Below are 21723 nucleotides of genomic sequence, written 5' to 3'. Positions count from 1 at the left end.
ATGTGGTGCTGGGGGATTGAACCGCGGTCCCTGTGCTTTGCCAAGCTTGTTCCAAGTAGGTGCTTTAGACCACTGAGCCATCTCACCAGCCCCCTAATAGTTTTTACTTATAAGAATTAAAAGGAAAATGTCTGTATGGGCTAAGGTCTCAAAAATGTTTCCATTGCAGGTAGGCCTGCCATGGTGTCCTGTGACATTGCTGAGGGAATTCTGCCAGACTTGTTTTGTGGCTGGGCTGGAGAGGGCCTTCAGTAATGTGGCAGTGCAGAGCGGATGGCTGTGTGATCTGGAAGTGGGTACCAAAACTCTGCTCTGTCCCCTCCAGGTCCCTTCAGGTCCGCTCCAGGCCCCTTTGTCAGCTCAGGAGTGTCGGGTGCGCCCACAGGGCCAGCTCTGCTGCCATCAGCTCGCCCTGTCACCTTTTCCTCTTCATGAGCTAGAAACTTCTCCCATGTGATGTTTCACAAAGGCTTCTTCTGGGGACACAAATGAGCCTGTGACCATGGCTCTAAAAAGTAAAGGCCAGGGTGCTCCAAGCAGGCAGATGCTCCCTAAAACCCTCTGGCCAGCTTTGAAAACTAGGGCCTGGCCCCTGAGATCAGATTTGGTCTGGAGTAAGATGTTAGCATCAGGAAATGTTGATGATATTCCCATGCTGTGAGGTTTCAGAAGCACTTGTGTAGGGCTGGGGAGATCCTTGGCGATGCAAGTGCCTGCCTGGCAAGCGCAAGGACCCAGGCTCGATCCCCCATACCGCATGCTGTGCCAGCGCCAGAGCCCCAGGTGCACCATGCTGGCCACTGAAACCAGGCATGGTAGTGCACACCTGTAATCCCAGGCTGGGAGGCTTGGACAGGAGGATCGCTACAAGTCTACAAGCTGCATAGCAAGGCCCTATACCAGATAAATAAGTAAAAGTTTCAAAAGCACTTGTGTAGAGTATGCTTCATAAAGATGTCTCAGAGGAGGACTGTAAGTTCTAACCCAGCCTGGGCTACTTAGTACCTTAGTGACACCCTGTGTGTCTCAAAGTAAAAAATAAAGGCTGGAGCGTGTGGCTCGGTGGGAACGCCCTGGGCTCTGTCCACAGTACCGCAGTCCATCAAAAGCTTTAAAATTGAAGCCATCCCTGGTGGGTGATGCATCAGCTTGGCGAGTTCTGTGACTTCATAGCTCATAATGCCAGCCAGCTTCTCTGGCAGGTGGACGGAGAACCTGGTTTAAAGTCTTCATTTTTTTGTATCCTTTAAGGATCCAAGACTGGCGGGGGTGGTGAGGTGGCTCAGCTGTGTCTGCTGCTGATTTTTTTTTTTTTTTTGGCAGAACTGGGGTTTGAACTCAGGCCCTTTCACTTGCCAGGGAAGCATTTATTCCACTGCACCACCTCCCCAGCCCAAATTTTTTATTTTTATTTTTTTAGGGAAGGATATACAGGGTGTTCAGGGTCTTACTACTAGATCAGACTCGAGGTGATCCACCTGTTTACAGCCTCCCAAGAGCTGGGATTAGGGATCGAACCCTGGTCCCTGTGCCTGCTTGCAGGCCATTTAATCCACTGAGCTATTTGGCCGGCCCTGCTGCTGACTTCTGAGGGATCCCAGCCAGGCCTGGGCAGGAAGCACGATACCCTGCACGTGTGGAAAGGCGCCAAGGGATGTCGGGAACACTGAGAGCTGGTGGAGGGGCCTCAGCAGCCTGCCCTGGCGGGGCCTCCCCCCCCTGCACCCCACTGCCTTTCGGGTGACTGATGTTGGCACTGTGTTTTGCAGTGACTCTGGACGCGGGAGCAGCCTCTTAGACAGAACCATCGCTGACAGACGGCAGCTGAACACAATCACTTTGCCAGACTTTAGTGACCCTGAGACAGGTGAGCAGCCAAGGCCGGGGGGATGAGGTGGTGTCCCAGAGTGTGGGGCTGGGCGCTGGGGCGAGGGGGGGTCGCATGCTGACCACTAAGACGCTTCGTTGAGGTGCAGTTGCTCCGGTCTCTTCCAAGTGTTGGTTCACAGCATGGAAAGGAATAGCATTTGCCCAGCACAGCCCTTTGAAATGACTCCCCTAGCTGTGGGACCATAAAATTCGAAACTAAAATTAGCTGGTCTCCATCCCTGTCAGGTTCACCTGTTTTCTGTGTCACGCTTTAGGTTTCCACCATTGCTGAAATCGTTCATTCTGGTCTCTAGTCACTTTCGCATATGAACATGCATACACCCAGCAGAGACCAGAGGGCAGCAGGTGTGTGCTGAGCTGATTCTGCCGTCTCTGCCTGGAGGCCCACAGCACTCACTGCCTTTGAGCAGCCCTGGCCCCCTAGTTTCCACAGCTCCACCCAAGCAATTCCAACCCTAAGACGGACTTATTCAACAACAATTCACAGCACTCAACAGACTCACAAACGTCATGCAGTTCGCTTGGCTTTGAGCCCCAGAATAGCATTTAGAATGTACTCACTCCCCTTGCTTCTCCCCTGCCCACGGGGTGGGGTATGGGGGGTGGGGCTCTAAGGCTTAGTTCCCTGTTTGGGTGCACCTGGCCTTTCATGGGCCTGCTTTAGGAAAGGAGCTTCAAGGTCCCTTGTCTGACCTGTGCCACGTCCCAGCTCGCAACATAGTCCTTCCAAAGAAAGTCAGCATTCATCTGACCCCAGGTAGGCAGGAGGGCCAGGGCCTCTGGGAGCTGCCTTTACAACTGCCTGAGTTCTGCATTTCTGCTTAGGCTCCCTTCCACCAGCTGAGCATCAGCCGGAGAAGTCTGATCCATGGCCCTGGTGCTCCCTGGTCAAAAATTGTTGGGCATGAGAAGCAGCACAAACTGTAGAGTAGGACCGTTTACCCCAGCCTAGTTTCTGCTCAAAATATCGACCAGCTTAGCCATTGGGAAGCGCCCATGGAGTGGGCATCTGAGGAGGCAGAGCCTGGCTGGCACAGTACACCCAAGCTCAGCCTTGTGGGTGCTGTCCTGGCTCCACACTGCAGGGAAGTGATGCTCTGGCCACCAGCAGTAGCCACTTGGGGCCAGCTAGGACACAGCAAGAAGACAGAGGCTGGGAAATTCCCCATAGTCCCTGCAGTGATGGAGCCTGATGGAGAACAGCCACGGCGGCTGCAAAGGACTGGGTGGACAGGGCCCCTCCTTAGTCCTGGAGGATAGGCATCCTAATTTCCGACCCCTTTGCCTTCTCGCTGGCTTGGACCTTAACTTCCCTAGAGGTCCCCAGACTTGAGTGCTGTGTCACATTGAAACAGTGACAGAAAGTAAATGAGGTCCCTGTTCATGCTCCCCGTTGTCCCTCAGGACATTTTTCCCAGAGTTCTCAGGATTCACCCTTTCCAGGTTGAGGCTTCTCAGGTGCCCTATTGGGTGCATGCCAGGCGCCGCACCCCCCTAGTCAGACCTACCCTGTGCCTCCTCCTCCTTGACCTCGATGGCATCTGTGTAGCCACTCTCTTGAGAAGCTCCTGGATGTTCTGAGTCCAGGCTGCTGATTCCTGAGCCCTTCCTGAACCATCGGGGAAACCCCGCCCACGAGGCTCAGACCATGACTGTCCTGTTATACTGCTCAGAGGAATTCCTCCCAGGGCGCATCTTCCAGCCCTGCCTCCAGTGCTGCCGCATGTGGTTTGCGCTCTGTCACTTTAACTGAGAGTCAGGGAGGCAGGAAAGCAGAAGGCCAAGGTGGGAGCCCTTGTCAGGTACAGGCTGTCAGGGAGAATAAAACCCTTTGCAATGACAAGACTGAAAGATGAGGAAGCCTCACACTTGTAGATGTGGAAAGGATGCCACCTCTTGATTAATTTAGTTTGGCTTGTAGTGAAGTCATGGGAGGGGCAGCTCCCTCTCACCTCATCCACACCCCCATGGAGACAGTCCAGCTTGGGAACCACCCACAGACCTTGTTTATTCGTCCTGTCTTGATTTCATGTCAAGAGGAAGCACATATCATAATTAAAAACTCAAAACTCTAACTCAGAGTGGACTATGAAGAGATTGTGCTTCCATTCCTGTCTCCAGCTTCCCTTCCCCAGAAGGTAACCATGGTTACTGGGTTTTGTTTACCCTTCCAGTGTTCCTTTAATTGGCCCAGGTGCTGCTTCCCAGCCCCTGACAGAGTCAGTCAGCTATCTGCTCTGCCCCTGACAGTTGTCAAGTCCTGGTCTTCCCAGCACATCCTGAAGGCGCCTCCACACCCATCCACTGAGATTTTTTCCGTTCCAGGACCCCAGATCTTGCCATGAATTCCTGGCTATCTAGCGTGATTTCAGAATTCCCTTGCTGCAGCTTTCAGCCTGTGCTGTGCTGAAGGAGGCCCGCTCATTTTGAACATGCACTCCAGCACTGCTCATTTTGCAGCGCCAGGGGACTAGAGAGAAAGAGGAAGGGGACACAGCCGATTCCAGATGGTTCCAAAGTAAAGAGAAGTGGTCAGATCAAATACAGCCTGGGCGAGCCTAGCCCTGGCGAGTGCAGCCCAGCCACTGTGCCTCTGAAGCGTACAGGCATCTGACATGAGCAAAGCCATAGCTAACATCCAAAAAGCTGTGTGGCGAAAGCCACGCTGAATGGCTGTCACAATCCTGCCAGTTTTGGGGCACAAGGCCCAGAACCTCCAACTGTGTGGACAGACTCCAGGGTGAGGCCCCAGGTCCTCTTGGAGCAGTTTTGGTTTTTTCCCCCAAAGCTGTATTTATTTTTGTTTTTTAAAATTTCTGTGATGGAAAGTTTTTCAAGTGTACCAGAGGAGAGATGCAAGTCTCATGAATGAATTCCCATTATTTACCAACGAGCTTCAACAATTTGCACTCTTTCTTTTGTCTGTTTTTCCCTGCTCCACATTTAATTTTTTTGCAGAGTATTTTAAGGTAAATCTCATATATCATGTGGTGCCTATAAACATTTCAGGATCTATAGATAACTTCAAAATAAATAAATATCCACAATTTCATTATTATCCCAGGCCATTATAGTACAGCTCAGTGTTCTTGATCTCAGAAGCAGCTGAATAGCTAAAATATGTTTTTCTGCCTCTGAAAGTTCCGTGTGAAGACCTAGGGAATAATAAACACAAGGGGGAACTGACATCTATAAGCTTTGGATCAATTAGGTCCACCATACTAAATTACCAAAATATGTTTTATTAAATAGACAGGTCAAACTGCGAAATCCTCCCTGGGCAAACATGATCTCCCACTGATATCCCCTCTGGCTTCCTGTGCCCCCACCTCTGTCATCCAGTAGGTCCTGGCCAGCACACTGAGGAACCAAATAGACTGATGTCCTAAGTTTGAAACTCTGAGTCATTGTCTTTTCTTTGGAATAAGTTGGTAGAGCCTTAAATAGAGGATGAAAAAAATATTTTTCTTCCTTTTGCCTTCAAAACAGGATGTAGGGTTAGGAGCTTTATCTTTAACCATTGGTAGATATTACCAGATACCCGTCCAAAGCAACACAAATATTTTTAACTTGAAAAATGTAACCCTTTCTGCTTGAGAAAGACCCTAATTGCAGCTGTTGTGATCTCTGCTTTGCTGCATCTTCGTCCAGCTGCAGAACATGAAGGCAGGGGCCAGGAGATGGCTCAGTGGAATAAGCGCTTCCCTGGCAAGTGCAAGGGCCTGAGTTCAATCCCTGGTTCCGCCAAAAAACAAAAAAAAAAAAAAATACCAAAAAACAAAACATGAAGGCAGCAGGAGCAGCTTCCTGTTCAGGGTACCTGCCCACTGCTCCCCACTGAAAACCACAGAACGCCTAGCACGCCGTTGTCACAACACTGGGACCATGACACACCATTGCACCTCAGCATACTGCACCTTGGAAAACTATTTTTATGGTCAACTATATAAGTGCTTCTCATAAAAAACAAATCGGTGAAAAGTCCTAACCTTTTGGGATTGAAAAGCAGTCAGTGTCCTGTAGCACGTTCTGGATTCTATCAGCTAAACATGTATTATTTTCTGTAGATCACATGGCTGAAACTGTGACCAGGTAGATGGGAGTTTTTATTCTGTGATGTTGTGGAACAATTAAAAAACCTGCAGAAAAAGAGATTTGGTTTTCTTTGAGAAGCGCTTGTATTCTGCTGTCATAGAGGAATGATTGTCTATTACATGACCTCATTTTCTTTGCAGCTTATGTGAGTATATTAAAAGCTAGTTTATTTTTTCTTTGTGTTTCTAAAAGTTTTTTTGCCTTTATCTTTCTTTTTCTCTTTCACTCCTTTAGTGTCAGATTCCTCCACCTCCTCCTCTTCTCTTTCAAGAACCGAGTCTCCTCTCCACCTGTTTGTATCTCCTCATCTTCATTCTCATCCCAAACCTGATACCTTTGTGTGGCCCCCCGCAAGTCATTCATTCCGTGACTCAGGTCCCCGCCGCCGCTGGGAACCCTCTCTCTGTAAACATGGTTTTTTTTTCCTTTCTTGTTAGATCTGCTTCATTTGCCTGGTGTTTTATTTTCTGATAATCTTCCTAACTGAGAAGCTGGGTAGGAAACTCCGTCAAACTTGTCGGATAGAAGATCTTGCTTATTTAAAAATCCAGAGCTGTTAGGGGCAGAAAGAAACCTGAGATTGCAGACGTTAGTGTCCAAGTTCCAGCGTTCTCTGAGACGTAGAAAAGATCCGCCCTGAGCGGAGGGAGCGCTGGAGCTTTCCTGGAATATGACTTCTGATTCTTGAGTCCTTCTGTGCTTTCCTGGAGTTGATATCAATGCATAAAATGAAGCCTGTTAAAGAAAAGGCAAATTTTGAAATTTTGTAAGTAATGATTTAATCCTCAATTTTCCTGGGTTTCAATTTAGAAATTAATTTCAGTCATATCTAACAATCAAGCTCATATTCTAAAGGTAACGGCCGTATGCCTATTAAACACGTGGTTCTCAAGCTGTACTGTGCATTAAGTCACCTGCAGCTTGTAGAACTCGCTGGGTCACCCCCAGAGTTTATGCCCCTGCAGGCTGGGTGCAGCCCAGATTTACAATCTACCCTCATGGGGTTCAGTGCCAATGGTTTGGGGCCACATTCTTGAGTAACAGTGCTATGAAGTGTTTTCCATTTGCAAGGAAGGAAAAGATAGGGTTTATATCATGAAACCATGTAGAGAAATTAGAAAGCATTTTAGTCTAATCTTGCTTTTAAATAATGCAGAAATGTTTAAAGTCTGCTTTAGGGAGTTCCATGACCTGTCAATTAAAATATAAAAATAAACAAGGAGCCCAGTATTAAAATGAAATGCTGGTTGGTAAAGTCCTTAAAAGGGACCTAAATGTGGGTCTCACCAGGAGAGGCTACCCTCTTTTTGCCTGTGCTCATTTATTTAATGTTCACTTAGGGCTGCCGGTCCTGCCAGAACGCATTTAATCTCTGGATCTGTGCTTTAGACAGGCTCATCTCTGTTCCAGATGCTCCGTTATGCACTGAACAAAGGCTCACACAGGTGCTGCTGCCCGGGGGACCCCTCTCCCTAATGTGCCCATCTTCAGGGTACCCAGAGCCAGGGCAATTGTGAGCTGAGCCTTTAGAAGGAGCATTGTAATGCACTCCAGCCTTAGACCTCTGCCTGTTGAGCATCCCAAACTTTCATTGAATGGCCACCCTATTTTTAGGAGATAAAAGATAAAAATGTTTGTAAACTGCTTGTTTTTTTTAAAATTAATGTATTTATTTTGTGATAGTGGGGATCAAACCCAAGGCCTTCATGCCAAGCTCCCATCTCCAGCCCCTTTTTTATTTTGAGACAGGGGCTTGCAAAGTCTGAGTGGCCCAGGCTGGGCTCAACTTTCCGTCCTCCTTTCTCAGCCTCGCAGAGTCCTGGTGTTACAGGCTTGCACCACCATACCTGGCTTACATTGCTTTTAATCCATTTAAAAACAGACACTTTCCCTTAGTACAATGCCTAAGGTAAGTGCCAAATCTGTTTTTTCTGAGAAGAGCGTTTTACAGTTCTTACTTTTTTGTTGAGTTTGGCATCTTGCTGCAGGATCTTATTATTACTGCTCTGGATAGCGCTGTGTCCAGCGCCCTGTCCACTCTGTTAGCACAGCGGTCCCACCTACCTCTGAGCCCTGCCAGATTTTATCTTGTGGGCATCCTGTGGAGCCCTGTGTCCCTTTAAGCTTTTGAAGTCCTGGTTGTTCTAGTGGGCTTCTTCATACCAGATCCATTGGTAAATTGTCGGCATAATGAGCACCCGTTGCCTGTCTGCTGCCCCAAGCAATGTTCAGTGTTTTCCTCTCTGTGTAGCTGAGAACTTGGGGATGAATTTGAGTTCCAGCTGTTTCCTTGGACAAGCAGGTAGCCAAGGCCTGGGGCTTGATGAATTTCTCCTTCCTGCCCTTTGCCTTCCTAGGAATGAAAGCTAGCCCAGCCCTGCACATTGCTGGACTCAGGATTAGGGTTAATATGTGGAAAGACCTGAAGCCTGCTCCTTTTCCTTCCTCTTGGAATTTCCTGCTCTGGAAACATACTACATGAGGTCAGTTTCCATGTGCTGGGTGAACATGGGAATGTGAAAAGGAATGAATACCCAGTTGGCCTTGTTTGAATTTTTTTTTTTTAAATTACTTTTAGTGGAAAACTCTGTGTCATTCTTGAATTGAAATCTGATTCCAGACAGCCAGACTTACAGTTGGAAGGTTATCAGAACTCTCTTTGCTTGTTTAGCCTTAATTTTGATTTTTTAACTATTTTGTTTCTTGGTTTTAATTTTTGGTTTGCTCTGTTGTTCCAAGGCAACTCTCCAGAAGCATACTTTCATGGTTTTCCTTCCCTTTTTTCAGTTAGTAAGTAGCTTTACCCATCAATCTGTTAACTCTTCCAAGGGTCACCAGAACCACACCTCCTTCCACTGTGGAATGTGTATTGTGGTTGTCGAGTGTTGGGGACGTTGGGGTGCTGTGGACATCTCCCTGCTGCCTGCTTGCCCCCTCCGCCACCTGAGGCCCACTTTCCTGAGATCTGCACGCACTCAGCACAGCCCGGGCTCACACACTGTGGAGGCAGTATTGGTCAGGAGTGCCAAGGTGTGGCAGGAAAAGCGGCCACAGCAGGGTGGGCAGTGGATCGCTGAGGGCCCTTGGCACCAACTGGAAGCGTGGACACCCAGCTGGCCATGCTGGGTTGCCCATAAATTCTAGATTGAGAGAACCAATTGAATCTTAATATCCTTTCCAGTCCAGCCATTATTGCTGCATAGAAAAGCAGTTGTAATCATTAAGTTTCCTAAAAAGATAGACATCACAAAACCTAATACCTCACTAACCTAAAGTTCTGGGAGACCAAGCACCTCCCCAGAAGTAGGATCAGTGCTTTCAAATCATTAGTGAATGATCACATTTTTCCAAACATACGTCCTGGACCTCTGATTCCAAAGTAGATTCATCAAATACTTTGGGGAAGTAGTCTCTACCAGAAATGCTAATGGACTTGGTGATCCAGTGCCTTTGAATGACGGGAGCTTTTACTTTATGGCAAATAACTTCCTGCCAGAGGAGCGTGTTTTCTCTCTGAAGTCCAGCTCAGCCTAGATGTGGTTTTATTTCTGGTTTTAAAACAGTCCATAATAGAAAGGGCATGTTTCGGTATAATTATCACATTGGAGTTCCTCATAAAAGGATTTCATCATCGGGCTCCTTTAATATTGGGCTCCTGAGAGATATTAAAAATACTTGATGTTCAGAAAACCAGGCTACATTAAACTCAGTAAGCGGCCTTTATTGGTTAAAGTGAGGCTTGGTGTTTCTATGCAAGAGCATATATTTAATTATTTTCTGTAGAAGCAGCTCTAACTCCCTCAAGATCAGGAAGCTAGAGTTGCAGAGCCAGTTCTGCAGAGGAACCCTCCGTAATTCCTTGAATCTCTCTGGCTCTTAGTTTCATCATCTACAAAAATATCATCACAACCACTGTGTTTACACACACCTTTCTGATTGGGCAGTAACTGATCCTTGTTTTAAGGCTCAGCCCGATGCCTTTCTGTACATAGCCCAGGCATCTGTGGCTCCCAAAGAAATGTCACTCAAAGGTGACAGGAGTGGAACAGACTGGGCCACATATGGCTGGCCATCAAGTCTTGCACTGCCTCTCACTTCACAGACCTCTGGGCTTTCAGACCCTGGAAGGCCTCATTCCTGAGTGCCCTCGCAGCTTAGAGAAAAACCCGTGGGGTGTTTTATTCACCTCTCCAAAGAAGGTGCTCAAAAATCAAGATTGCCCACTGGAGTTGTTGGCTTGGTTTCTCATATCATTATTCTGAGGAGATTGTTGGTCTCTCTGGGAATAAGTCACTTGGAGAGAAGAATAAACAGATTAATGAAGGAACATACCTCAGATGAAATCAGATAGAGAAATGAATTTAAGATAGAAGTGATTCTTTTTCCTTTCCTTTATGGCTAGCATTTTGTTACTGACTATATTTTCTAACTTTCAAGAATATATATATCGGGTTGGCGAGATAGCTCAGTGGTCTAAAGGGCCTGCTTAGGCAAGCATACAGGGACCACAGTTCAATCCTCAGCACCACATGCTACATCACATGACTGAGTCAGTCACCAAAAAAAAAAAAAAAAATGTATATAGTGGTCAGGAAGCAAGCACTCGGGGTGTATTTTACCTCTTCTTCCTAGTGAATTTCTTTAAAAATCTCTATATGTGAAAGCATTGTTCTAGTAATAGTCCTGCGATTTTTAAGGAGTGGTAATTTAAATAAAAAACTGGCCCTAACATAGATGACCTTTTCAAACATAACCTTCTATTAATATTTAGATTAAATTAAAATGAGCATAGTATCATTCTCCTTCATTAAATCTGTGGTATCTCTTTAAACAAGGCTTAGTGGAATTACAGGAGACCGACAAATGGCTCTCAGGCAGAAGCAGGTGTCCAGGGGTACAGCAGCAGAGGGCCGAGGCTTCTCCCATGGTGCCTTAGTGAGGAGTACTTAGAGCTCGGAGAGCAGCAGCCTCCCAGGCCAGGGCCACTTAGGCCTGCACCGTGCGTGGCCTCAAGGATATGCAGCAGGCGGGCCGGCCAGATAGCTCAGCACACTGAAGCACCTGCGTAGGCAGAGCGCAGGAGCCGGGGTTTGATCCCAGGTGTGCCATGCCACCCCCACCGCCAGAACTGCAAGTGAGAATGGGCGTAGTGTCACGCACCTGTAATCCCAGCATTTAGGAGGCTGAAAACAGGAGGATCACTATGAGTCCGACCTGTGTAGTGAGACCCTGTAGACCCTGTACTAAATACATTAAATTAAAAAAAAAAAATATATATATATATATATATGCAGCAGGGAGGACAGAGCCAGCAAAGCACATCTGCCCACTGTCCTCCTGCACAAGGTACTGTCTCCAGCCCAGAGCCAGCGTAGGTGCTGCCCTCAGCGGCCGGCTCCCCCTGCATGCTTGCGAATGGCTTCCCTCCGCACTCCCCAGTGACCACCTGGTACCAGCAGCATGCCCTGCAGCCCTGCTTCTCCGCTGGTGACAATGCAGCCCTTCCTTCCCTGCTTCAGTGGGTCCTTCCCTGAAGCTTTTCCCTCTCAGGGAAAGGCCCTCCTGTCAGAGGGACACTGTTCACTGACTCTGTTCAAGTCCTTGGCAAATTGTGTCCTCGTCTTGGGCCCTGGGTTGTTGTTCTCATCTGTTCTTCAGTCAGAGAAGGGTGGCCAGAATTGTCAGAGGTGCTCAGAGCTGACAGTGGGCCTCAGGGGAGGCAGCTGCTACCCAGGAGCTCTGCAGGCTGGGCCCTCTGTCGCCTGGTAGACATGTCACCGAGGGGGAGATGTCACTCACAGAGCAGCACAGTGGAAGGGGCCCTAGCCAGCCTCCCTAGAAAAGCAGGCTGCCCTCCAACAAAACAAGAACCATCGTACTTCCCAGGAGGACAGGGGCACCAAAACTGGGAACATTTAAAGAGAAAAGGTATCGATGAAATGTGCCTCATTTAAGAACGAACTCTTCTACCTCTTCCTCTTACTCCAAAGTCTGAGAGACGCTTAACCAGCAGTCCTTGCCTCCCCTCTTTAGTGCAGAACACAGGCTCGTGGGGCACAAGTGGCGGGTGTGGGGACCCAAGGACATGGCTGCCGGCAGCCAGCCGTGTTGGGCGGCTGTGTTTCCAAGGCCTGTCTTGAGAGACAGCCATTCTTTTCCTGTTAGAATGAACACACTCAAGCAGGCCGGCTGGCGGGTGCTTAGTCATTCCATTGCCGTTTTATGCGCAGGGTCTTCAGGGGGAAATGGCCACTTTCCCTTCTCATTAGGACCGCGTGGGGCCCAGTCTCTAGGACAGGGAGCTGAATAAATCCTGTTGGCAGACAGCACTGAATAATTTGGAGACCGAGGGAGGTGCGCACAGAGATTCCTCAGCACTGACTGATTTCTGCAAGCCTGAGCTGGAGTGGCTCTGAGGCTTTTCAGAAAAATGCAGGGAGGATAGGTATTGGCAGAACGGATGTGGGTGACAGACGGAGATGGGACTCGGGGCACAGCCATGTGCTCCACCGTTCTCCCACATGCATGCACATGAGGCAGCTGAGTTAATCCTCCAGGGCTATGAAGGAAAGAGCTGCCCAGAATCCTGATCAGCCATGCGCCAGCTTATTGCTTTCACACGTAACAGAACACTGTTGTCCATTGTTGCTGTCATGGGAACGTGCACCGAGTCACTAGGTGGGCAGCTTTCATCTGAGATCTAGTTTATCTCCTCCATGCTGTGAAGGCAGAGGGCAGAAGGAGGGTGCAGGAGCCTTCAGATGATAGCCGCTTGTCTAATGTCACCGGACCGTCCGAAGAGTAGCTGCAGTGGAAACATGCCCATGCACCCAGCGACCTTCAGTGTGAAAATGCAGACATAACTAAGGCGCCCAACTTTTGCTTAAGAAAGCAGTTGGCCCTGGGGTTTTTGAATGATGAACCTTGATGATGAAGTAGGGCCATATGTAGCTGCCACACTTGAAGTTCTTGTGAAATCAACCACAGGTTTCTGTTTCCACAGGTGGAAAGGGAGTTTGGGAAGCTTTAGCTGCAACGTAATTGGAACTGGCATGTGTGAGAGCCCGACTTGTGGCAGGGTTTCTCAGCAGGCTTCAGTGTGTGATAGCAAGGCACAGAAAGGGTTGAGGAGGGGCTCAGTGCTCTGAGGTCAGCGACCTTGGTGCCTGGTCCTAATGGCCTGTAGTACAGTGTCCTTCCACTGTGGTTCCTAACGCCTAGACACGTGCGTGCACGCACGCACACACACACACACACACGTGCACACATGTTGTGGTCCAGGAGAAACCTAGAAGAGAACTTGGGTTAGGAATTGGAACCATTCCTCCATGTGGCCCTTTGCTTTTGTTGCATATGCCCAAGACAACGTTTCCTCTTTCAGGTCTGGGGGGAGAGCAGCCCCACTACAGAGGGCGCCCTAGGCCGTTCAGGCAGCAGCTTACAGAACCTGGGCCACATTTGAAGATGTGCACTCACCTGCCTGTACAGGCTCTTGGTTCATGTGACATCACAGTGGCTTTTTTGAGCTTGGCAGCTCCCCACAGCCCACAGCCGCAGGGTTGCAGTGGTGATAAGCACTTCTCAAGTTAGTGCGATAAGTTAGAGGTGAACGGCAGCCGGGCTGCTCGCCCTGGCTCACCTGTGGAACCTGATGATTTAGAGACTTACTTCTCCAGTCTTGGATTTCAGTTTGGAGCCTGCTCCCTTCTTCTCCTGCATTTCCTTTGAAGCCTCAGTTTGTCCATTTCTGCTGTAAGTCATGCTCAAAGAAGGAGCACATTTACTTTGGGGAGAAAGAAAAGAGTACCTTAAAAATCTGTGAATTAGAAGCAGTGTTTCCTGTCATTTACCAAGATAAGTCAAAATCTAATACCTATGTTGATACCTCTTCAGTCCTATAAAATAGTAAGATACAGGTTGTTTTGGTTTTAAATCATTCTCCCAAATTCCAACCCAATGAAAGAATTTTATTTCTTGTATTATTGCCAAGAGTAGTAGATGCTAGCTAATCTATAATTTTACTATTGTTAGTCATCTGCTATTATTAATAAATCTCTAAGTGCTATAATATCTACCCCTAGTTCAAAACATGGCAGCTTTCTGCCCTTGGGGAATATGGGTAACAAGGACTTGACTGTAAAGAAATAAAGTATTACGGTAAACCCGTTAGCCTTTTCTCTTTCAATGGGCTAGTTGCATTCAAGAGGGTAAAAGTCACTAAGTGACGCCCACTGTTTGACACCAACTGCGTGCCACTGCCAGCTTTAGAACAGACTGTTAGAAGTGCTGGCAGCCACCCTGAGAAGCCTGTAGAGAATGAAGGTTCTGGCTTCTCACCCATTTGGGGAAGAAAGGCAGTACATAGCATACACGTGTCCTCAAAAGAAGCCACCCTCTTCCAAAGGTCATGTGGGGACTTGTCGGGTGATACCACTCGTTCTTTGATTCCACAAGCGTTAGCCTGATACCTAGGATGGGCTTGGCATTGTTAGTCTCTGAAAATACCTGAAGGGAAGGACATCCTGTCTTCTAGAACTGCACAGTCTAAGAAGGGAGGCAGTTGCGTCAACTCAGAAACCTGTGGTCTGCACAGCAGTAAATCCAGGTGGCAAGACCGAGGAGGACCTGAGACCTCCCTGCAAGGAGCGGCGCAGGCCGCGGAGCAGCTGCCCTGCAGTAGGTGGCACAGGAAACTGGGTGTGGAGCTGCACCAGTGTGCGAGCCCTGATTCTGCCACCAACTGGCTGTGTAGTCGACTCTGGGTAGTTACATAACCTCATTAAGTCTTGATTTTGTTTGCTGAGCAATGCAGATAGCATTGTTCGCTACCTCAAAGAACTGTTTAAAGATTAAATAATATATCTGATGAGCTAATTTTAGAGCTTGAAACGGTATGTTTTCAAAAAATGATACGTTCTACTGTTGTTGTCACCATCTTCGTGATCTTTTGCCAAGCTTTATCCTCACTGAAATGTATTGTTACACTAGGAATTAAATAATTTAGTTATATATAAATATCACAAAGAAAAGAAACTTTGGCAGTAGTTTGGACTAATTAATTTGTGGACTAAACAAAATAGTAAATCCAAAAACTGAAATTAATCCCTCTAAAAGCTACAAGTCCTATCAGAGAACCTGATGGAAAATGTATGGGATCTTTCTGCAGTATCAGGTTATTATTTTTAAATGAACCAATATATAAGTATTTTAAACATATCTCAGTTTTAGTTTCTCATGTGACAATTATCTGTAGGTGAAACACATAAATCTCTTCAGGATCTTTAATAACTTTCTGGAGTTCAACAGATTCTGAGACCTAGAACTCTGAGAACCACTGTTCCAGAGAACAAGATCTCCTTGGAACCCTGTTCCCCGAGGGACCGTTAGCCCCGAGGAAGTCGCAGAGCTCGGGCTGCCGGCTGGCCCAGGCTCCTTTCCCCTGATGTTAGTTGCATCTCTTCCTGCCCCTCCTCCGTAGCTTTCCGTCTTCTTGCTACACGTTGAAAATCACTAGGTGATTAGCAGCTAAGTGCCAGGCCTCGCTGCCAGGGGTGGTGACTCTCCTGGTCTGGGCTATAGCTGTGACATCATGACTTTTTTATATCCCCAAGTGATTTTGATGTAAAATCAAAGTTGAGCATCAGTGAGAAAGTAACTGCAAAATATAGCAACAGTGACCTAGATTATTCGTTTGTTCAACTCATCATTGAGACTAAAAATCTCAGGGAAACTATAAACCCTTATTACCAAAGTTAAATATTTTCTTTTTTCTTTGCTTCAAATGCCTTCAGGGCAGGTTTGGCTAGCTTCAGTTGTGGGGATCGAACCACAGCAACCTGAGCCTGACTGCTTTGTTGAAGCAGCCACTTAAAGAACTGAGCTGAGGGGCAGGCCCCCCAATATTTTCTGTAAGAAGAAATAAAGTAAGACCAAAAAAAATTATAGCGGCTTAATCACTTGGACTTTCAGATTTGTTTTAATGGTGCTAGACTACTTTGTCTAACCAAAGGTAAATCAGTAGTCTGCATTTGCTCCTGACTGTTCCAGTGCTATAAAGTAGCATCCTTGTGCTGGCCTGGGTTTCTGTATTCTTCAACAGTCATTTTCCTCCTAAAGAACTCACAAGACCTTTCCCAAGGCCACTGTCATCTTGGGTGTCCTCACAGGCCCACCTGTCTATGGCCTGGCCACAGAAGGTACAGTGCCTTCCCTTTGGTAGGTTTTCGTTTCCATCCACCAGCTCCCCACAAAGAAGCTGAGGCAGGTAGAGGCGTCCACATTACCATCATGTTGGGACAGTCAGCGTGTTACACAGGAGGCCAGCTATGGTGCATATCCTCTTGAAGGGAATAAATGATGGTACATTCTAAAGTCCAGCTGAAATTATATTTATGCTCACAATTTTGTATTGTCCAGAGTGTAACAATCTCACTTTATTAGCATAGTTAGTATTTTTCTTTACATACTTCAGCTTTAAGCTTCGTGATGAGTTGATACTACAAACAATATTCCAGGAGATGGAATGAGAGGTGTTGGTAATATGGATGTCTTTGTCACTTCCTGGTGAGTCATAAAGTAAGAAAGATGATTGCAGGTGAATATAAATCATTTCAAATTATTTGTAATTTTATATTAGAAATAATTGAGAATCTTGCTCTCAGTTTTGAAACTACGCTCCCAAATCAAGTGTTGGACAGAGGGAAGAAACAAGCTTTGAGGGCCGGCCAAATAGCTCAGCAGATTAAAGTGCCTGCTTGGGGTTTGATCCCCAGCCTGCTCTGCCAACCCTACTGAGACAGTGATCGAGAGACTGAGACTAGGCATGGTGCCACGCGCCTGTAATCCCAGCTCTTGGGAAGCTGAACACAGGCAGATCACTGTGAGTTCGATCTATATAGTGAGACCCTGTAAACCCTGTACTAAAATACAAAAAAAAAAAAAAGAAGAAGAAGAAAGAAAAGAAAAGAAAAGAAAAGAAAAGAAAAGAAAAGAAAAAGAAAAAGAAAAAGAAAGAAAAAAAAGAGAAAAGAAATGAAACAAGCTCTGGTCTAAGGAGGTGGCCGCTGCTCATCAGGACCTCTGCCAGGCCACCTTCACATTCTGCCTCATACACCACAACTGTGCTGTTGCCTTGTGAATGTACCCAGTGCCCCTTTCCCTGGGGTCCTCCCCTTTTGGGGCTGCAGGCTTTACAGATAGTTAGGCAGGTGCCTGTCCTGAGCCCCAGGCATTTTACTATAAACCATCTTCCCCTAGCCTAGTACTAGCCTGAGAACAGACACCCTCTTATATGCAGGGCAAAAGCACACTTTCCTACAGTTTGTAGGCCAGGTCACAGAGTATGGCTCCCAGTCCAAGGTGCTGCCCATCCGTCAAAGGCCAGCTGCACAGACGAGATGGGAAGTTGCTGGCTGCGTCTTGAGAATGACCAGCTGACTGCTCCACACACTGCCTCGGCAGGCGAGTATGGTTGTCCCTGCCGTCTCCGTAGAGTTAAGTGATGCTTTGTAATGTCTGAGTAGGTCTCTGTTTATGCCGTTCATTAGCTGCTGTGTAGTAGCTGAATCTCCTGGCCGGCAGCACGCATGCTGTGTTGAGCTCCTGGAGGGAGTCCTTAGAGTAGGGTGTCTCCTATGTGGCGAATATAAGTCAGCGAAAGCAAAAGGATGAAACTGGGGTTCTAGGCCATGACTGTCACCATTTCTTTAGGCAGAAACTCAGAAACAGCCTGGGGAAGGGGCGTGTGTGTGTGTGTGTGTTGCACACTGTGTCTGTGTATGGGAGGAGTCATTTGTCAGCATGTGGCTGGTAGCCTGCCCTTTCACTCCTGACCCCTTCTTCTCAAAATCTCCCACAGGCTCTGTCCATGCCACATCTGTGGCAGCCTCAAGAGTGGAGCAAGCACTGTCAGAAGTGGCCTCTTCTCTGCAGAGCAGTGCCCCCAAGCAGGGCCCACTACATCCCTGGATGACGCTGGCACAGATCTGGCTCCACGCAGGTACCACTCTGCCCTCCTGCACCCTGTGAACCCTTTCACCCATCAGCCATGCTGTGCCCAGGGCTGCAGGTCTGAGGCTCTTGCCTGGAACCCAGGACTCCTCATCAAGCGAAACCAAAGCCTTTGCTATCAAACACCAAACTCTTACCACTTCTTTGATTTGTTCACTATCTATGGTGTACACCCTTCCTGTGTCCACATGCGCCCCAAACTCAGCCCATAAAAGGCACCCAGGCGAGATTTTCTGGCCTGCATTCAGGAGTCCCAGGGGTCTTCCATCTACCGTGCAAGCTCTGTGCTGTAGATGAGCACACCGTCTTTGTGCATGGCATGGAGTGGAACCCCTGCTGTACCTCATAGCAGTGAGGCAACCTTGATTTCTGTCTTCACCACCCAGCCTTAGTTTTGTCTTCTGTGCCATGGGGTCAGAACAGCGCTGTCTCCTAGGGTTCCTATGCACGGTGCATTTCAGCAGCAGGTCTTAGAGTCTCCAGGAGATGGAATGAGAGGTGTTGGTAATATGGATGTCTTTGTCAAGGCCAGGACAGGGGAAGCGTGTCCAGTGGTAACTCATAGAACAGCAGCAGCAGCAGAAGCCACTGGCTGCAGGCAGGGATGCGCACCCCTTCCCGGGTTGCACAGCAGTCCACCGGCTTAGCAGTGCTTCTGCACAGCCGGAAACCCCGCGTAGGCCCAGCATGCTCGTGCTGCAGCAGCGAGAATCCCTGCGCAGAGCTCCCGGGCAGGCGATGGCTGCTGATTCTCCTGCACATTTCTATTTCTATATGAAAAGTAACTTTTTTTCTCTCTCTCTTTTTTATTGAGAAATAAATATGAATGAGACAATTTCACAGCTGATTAATAGGACAGTTTTGATAGTCAATACACTGTACATTGTTATCTTCTTAGTGGTTATCCATAGTATAAGAAGCAGACAGGATATTCTGTCCAAACACTGTTAGTACACCTCTTTCTTCGCATTGAGTTACGTGAAAGTAGCTGTAAACTTATCCTATTTTGTATATATAAATACAAAATGATCTTTCCCTTGTATCTTTTTTAAAAATTTTTATTTATTTATTTATTTATTTATTTTGTCCTGTCAGAGGTGAATATTCTATTGGCATCTAAATACTATAAGTGTTTGAATTCAACTAAACAATCTAATACTGTCTAGCAGTCTATAACATTAGTGGGTTATCCTCAGAAGTTATTGATTTGAGCCTTTTACAGCTCATCGTATTAATATGGATTTACTTTATATACCTCATTTTTATACTTTTCTACTGGATGGTTAAGACCAAGATATAGCAAGACCTATATACCCAGAAATGTAACTTTTGTATCTGATAAGGTCAGCCAAGTACTTTCAGGATTTATTCTGTAGCCCTGTACCACCGAAAAGTAACTGCTGCCCCTCACATGTTCTGTTTGCATGACCCTGCCTGAGCCTTTGGAGGTTCATGCCCAGAGGGTGCGTGCCAAAGCCCAAACATGGTGGAGGAGGGTGTGAGCATCACCCACTGCTGTCTTTCTGTTTTTCTGTCTTGCCAAAGTCAACTGTATGATATTCAGCCTGTGAGTCCCCATGAGGGACACTTAACTTCATGTGCATCATGAAGCATGGTTGGATTTACCTGGTGTGGCTGACAGAAGGCCCCACCCAGGCAGCATGTTCTGTGTTGATGTCTTTAATTGAGCTGTAGCAACCACCATCAATTAAGCAATTATATTCTTGAGAGCAGAAGTGCAGCGGAGGGCTGATTCATGCATGTGCAGCTCCTCCTCCCCACTGCACACAGCCCGTGGCACTGGGCCCTTGCCCCCAGGGGTCACAGACAGACTGTCTCAGAGAGCCAGGGCACTGCAGGATGGCCGCCTCTGAGCAGTGACCGTAGAGTCACAAGGAAAGGAGTGGGTACCTGGAAGGGAAGGAGGGCTGGGGCAGGCACAGAGTTGCCCTTCAGGTGTGAATTCGAGTCTTTAAAGAGCAGAGGCTAAAGCCTGGAGGGCTGGCAGTGATCCTCCCAGGTGGACTGGCTTCTAGCCTCCCCACAGGGGGGCTTCTCATGCTCCTTTCTTGGAAAACTCAATGAGCTGAAGCCCACGGAGCTTTGCCTGCCGGCTGCTGCCCCACCCCCACCCCACCGCACTCCGCTCTCTAGGGACTGTGCCCTTCTGTGTGTAACCTGCCGTGACTCGAGGAGGAAATTTTGTAGTTGCTTGTTAGAACCTTTAGAGTTTGGTGGCTCAGGCTCAGTTTGGAGCTATCCTTAAAATTTCATGTAATCACATAAGCTTCATTTCTCGTTGCTGTGGCCTAGCGGACAGAATAGAGGTCTCGCTCCTAATCAGCGTGTGCAGCTCTGACGTTCTGTGGGTTGGTGGAACTGAGCCACGAGAAGCACGTGCCGCAGCTGCCTTCTAGACTCTGGGCAGGTGTGCTTATATACGGGTGTCATGAGCACCGCATGACGTCTGAATGAACGGAGCCATGGAACTTGGGCTGTGTCGGCTCTTTCAAGGCCATACATGAGCCAAAATTTGGAGTCATATATCCACATAGTCTTCAAAGGGGTAAATTCAAGAAGAAAAAAAAAAAAGAAACAGTTCCCACTGAATTGTCAGGAGGCGCTACATGTGGTTTGAGCTCTACTGATGTGAAAGGTAGAACAAAGGTGACTTCATTTTGTGACAGTTCATGGAAATCAGGTAACGCCTACTTCCTGTGTCTGCCAGCAGCTCCAGCCTTACTGCCCAGTGCTGTACATTCTGCAGGCTTCAGAAAGATCAGATCAAGGCCTGACACCCAGGGCCATGATGTTTGACATTTGTGAGGCTATCCTCTTGGAGATTTTTCCAGGGAACTAAGTGCAGCAGGAGCTTGTAATGGTAGCCCACGTAGAAGTGGCCCTGGATTTGAGTCTTGCAAGAAAGATCACTCTGCGATGACCTTACCTTCCCACCCACTGTATCAGAGGTACTCACACATCCATTTGATGGGGACCCCAGGGAGATAGCTCAGTAGAATAAGCACTTCCCTGGCAAGTGCAATGGCCTGAGTTCAATCCCCAGTTCCACAAAAAAAAAAAAAAAGAGAAAGAAAGAAAGAAGCATACATTTTATAGCAGGGAGGTAAAGGGAAGGATGGCTGAGCCTGTGGGGGGCTCTCAGTCTGGGACACAGACCCATGAAGCCAGAGATGCTTGACCCTAGAGTGTCCTGTTTGGGACGCCTCTTGCCTCAGAGCCTCAGACTTTACCAGGACACCTGGTGGCCAAACCTGCCAAGCTGAGCATGTTTCGTCCTTGTTTGTTTGGACCTGGGTCTGAATTTCATTGAAATTGTTTTCAGATAACACACCCATGTGGCACACAGCTGAAAAAAAGCAGGAAAGAGCTAAAAAGCTAAAAAGAAAAAGCTCCTCCTGTCCCTGGGCCTCAGTCACCTGTCACAGGCAGGTGGTAGACTGTGCCCCTTCTGGAGATTGTTCCTGCTGCCGTCATACCTGGTGTCAAGTGTGGAAGATTCATAATTCAACCAGTTCTGTTGATTAATGTTTAATTTTTAGTACTTTACCATCATAGATAATTTTTAATAAGTTTCCTAATGTATGGGGGTTATAAGTTTCCTATGTTCTGGGGGTTTTTTGTTTTGTTTGTTTTTATACTGGGGATTGAACTTGGAACCTTGCACTTGCCAGGTAAGCTAGTTCTGTATCTTTTTTTTTTTTTTTTTTT

General features: G+C 47.4%; 1 protein-coding gene across 7 annotated transcripts in view; it reads left to right on the top strand.

Annotated features, from left to right (window-relative positions):
- Ttc7b (tetratricopeptide repeat domain 7B) overlaps positions 1 to 21723 on the top strand; it is a 251424-nt gene that overhangs the window by 191329 nt on the left and 38372 nt on the right. For 2 of the 7 annotated variants that reach the window (XM_023719654.1, XM_023719659.1), the window contains 4 exons: positions 1770 to 1867; positions 6220 to 6390; positions 8725 to 8775; positions 17843 to 17983. In XM_023719654.1, coding sequence (XP_023575422.1) covers positions 1770 to 1867; positions 6220 to 6390; positions 8725 to 8775; positions 17843 to 17983 — 461 coding nt within the window. The remainder of the gene's footprint in view (positions 1 to 1769; positions 1868 to 6219; positions 6391 to 8724; positions 8776 to 17842; positions 17984 to 21723) is intronic. The other 5 variants (XM_023719660.1, XM_023719658.1, XM_023719656.1 and 2 more) reach the window with 4 other exon arrangements.

Source organism: Octodon degus, unplaced genomic scaffold, assembly GCF_000260255.1.
Source record: "Octodon degus isolate 3935 unplaced genomic scaffold, OctDeg1.0 scaffold00070, whole genome shotgun sequence".
Lineage (NCBI taxonomy): Eukaryota > Metazoa > Chordata > Mammalia > Rodentia > Octodontidae > Octodon > Octodon degus.
The sequence above is the reverse complement of the archived record's forward strand: the minus strand, read 5'-3'. Positions and strand labels throughout refer to the sequence as shown.